The sequence below is a fragment of the Aplysia californica genome, unplaced genomic scaffold (assembly GCF_000002075.1).
Source record: "Aplysia californica isolate F4 #8 unplaced genomic scaffold, AplCal3.0 scaffold00203, whole genome shotgun sequence".
Lineage (NCBI taxonomy): Eukaryota > Metazoa > Mollusca > Gastropoda > Aplysiida > Aplysiidae > Aplysia > Aplysia californica.
Genome location: NW_004797473.1, coordinates 68,743 through 70,556, shown reverse-complemented (window position 1 = coordinate 70,556; position 1,814 = coordinate 68,743). Strand labels below are relative to the sequence as shown.

The following is a 1,814-nucleotide window of genomic DNA, read 5'->3' as shown; positions in this document are numbered from 1 at the left end:
TACCCCCCAGGTACCCAAACGCTCCAACATGAGAGAGCGCTCCTTCTTCTTCGGCAGTACGGAATCCTTACACTACACAGACACCACTAACACACCTAGAATAAAACTCTATGAAGAACTAACGGAACAGCACCAGCATCAACAACAGCAGCAGCTGCTACAACAACAACAGCAACAACAGCAGCAGCAGCAACAGCTCGAGCAGCGATCTATCTCACGCCCTCAGCAAGCGGGTGGGGGAGCTATGAAGTTTAGATTACCCAAACGCCAAAAGAGAAAACGCCTGGAGGTTCTCATGGGCCTTGAGCGAGATTGTACCGATATCAACTTCCAGTTCCAATCTTTGAACAAGGTAGATATTTCTTTTGTTCAGTTTTTTTGCTTCCCCTTTCTCGGTGGTTCATTGACAAAGATGAATTTTTCTCTTGACTAAAACCTTTTGTGAATCTAAAGCTGTTACACTCAAATCGTACATATTATACTTTTTTCACCATATAGCTCTAGTAAAATCAGCAGCATTGCTTTGAGTTCCCACTCTCAGGCTAACACGGCGTGGTGTATTGACCTTTTGGAGTGATATCTTAACTCACACAATGTCCACTTTTTATCTTTAACTCTTTTTTTGTTCTTTTTTTTTTAAAGCTCGCAAGGAACTCCACTTGATTCCTTCTAAATTTGTTTCTCTTTGAGTGACACAGAAATAGGTAGCAGAATAAATTTCGCTTACTTCTAATGAATCCTATTCCACATTCTATGGGTAGCATTTTTTTTAATTCAGTCAACACATAATAAGCACTGACATACTAACACATCTGACTGTTAGTAAAATATTTTTAAAACATTACTTTAGACCTAACGTCAATAAAATAGAGAAAGGGGAATGCAAATATGACCAAAAGAAATGTAACTATCTACTTAAATAAATCAATGACCAGCTGCGAAGACAGCATCCGTAAACTGGAAGGTTCAAAGTTCAATAAACAACGTCGTCATCATCACTACCTTTCTCACCCTGCGCCAGGGTATGTAGGCCTCGAACAAACTCTTTCCACATTTTCCTATCCCGGGCTAGCCACTTGATATTATTCCATGCTATCTTATTATTTCTGTACATCATTCTCTTTGATTCATCTCAAGGTTCCAGGCTGCCTTCCCTTTGATCTCTAACCCTGTGGATTCCTATCCAACAATGTCTTTGTTATGCAGCTATCTGGCTTCCTGAAAGTACGCACAATGCATCGCCACGGCCTTCTTCCCACTTTATCTCCGTCTGGGTTCTTGACTTGTTCTCCTCTACACTTTCTCGTAAACAATGTCGTAAGAACTGGTAAAGCAATCCTGACCTGGCGTTTTGTCTTGGCCCCATTACTCTACGCCTCCTTTGAGCCAGCATGTCCGTATGTAAAACAAACAAACCGTTTCTTTTAGTGCGGTTGCGAAACATTTTTTTCCTTTAACATTAATTATTTAATTATTTTTAATATTTTGTACCTGTAGAGAATTTTGAAGAGTCATTTTTACATGCACCTTTTTCAGAATTCATTAACAGGGTAAAATACAGACTTCACTACTCCAAGGAATTTCTCAACCTTCTTTCAGTTATCTTTCTTTTGTTTAGTTACAAATAACCCCCAAAATACGGACAGTGGCCACAGGGCCACTTCGTGTGTCACAATGGGGCCAATGTCTTTCCAGAAAAAAGTGATTTTTTTCAACAGTTTTTCCCAAGGAAAGTTGTGGTGCAGTTAGTGTATGTCATATTCTTGTGGTTCTTTTCAAACTTTTTTTTTCACTCCAGCCTCGTGTCCTAGCGG

The 1,814-nt window shown here is 39.8% G+C and overlaps 1 protein-coding gene across 1 annotated transcript in view; it reads left to right on the top strand.

Moving 5' to 3' along the window:
- The first annotated feature begins 244 nt into the window (after nt 1–244).
- Nucleotides 245–1,814, top strand: part of LOC101861661 (tetratricopeptide repeat protein 25-like) — a 10,160-nt gene continuing 8,590 nt past the window's right edge. The window contains exon 1 of the mRNA XM_035969977.1: nt 245–352. Within this exon, the coding sequence (XP_035825870.1) occupies nt 245–352 (108 nt within the window). The remainder of the gene's footprint in view (nt 353–1,814) is intronic.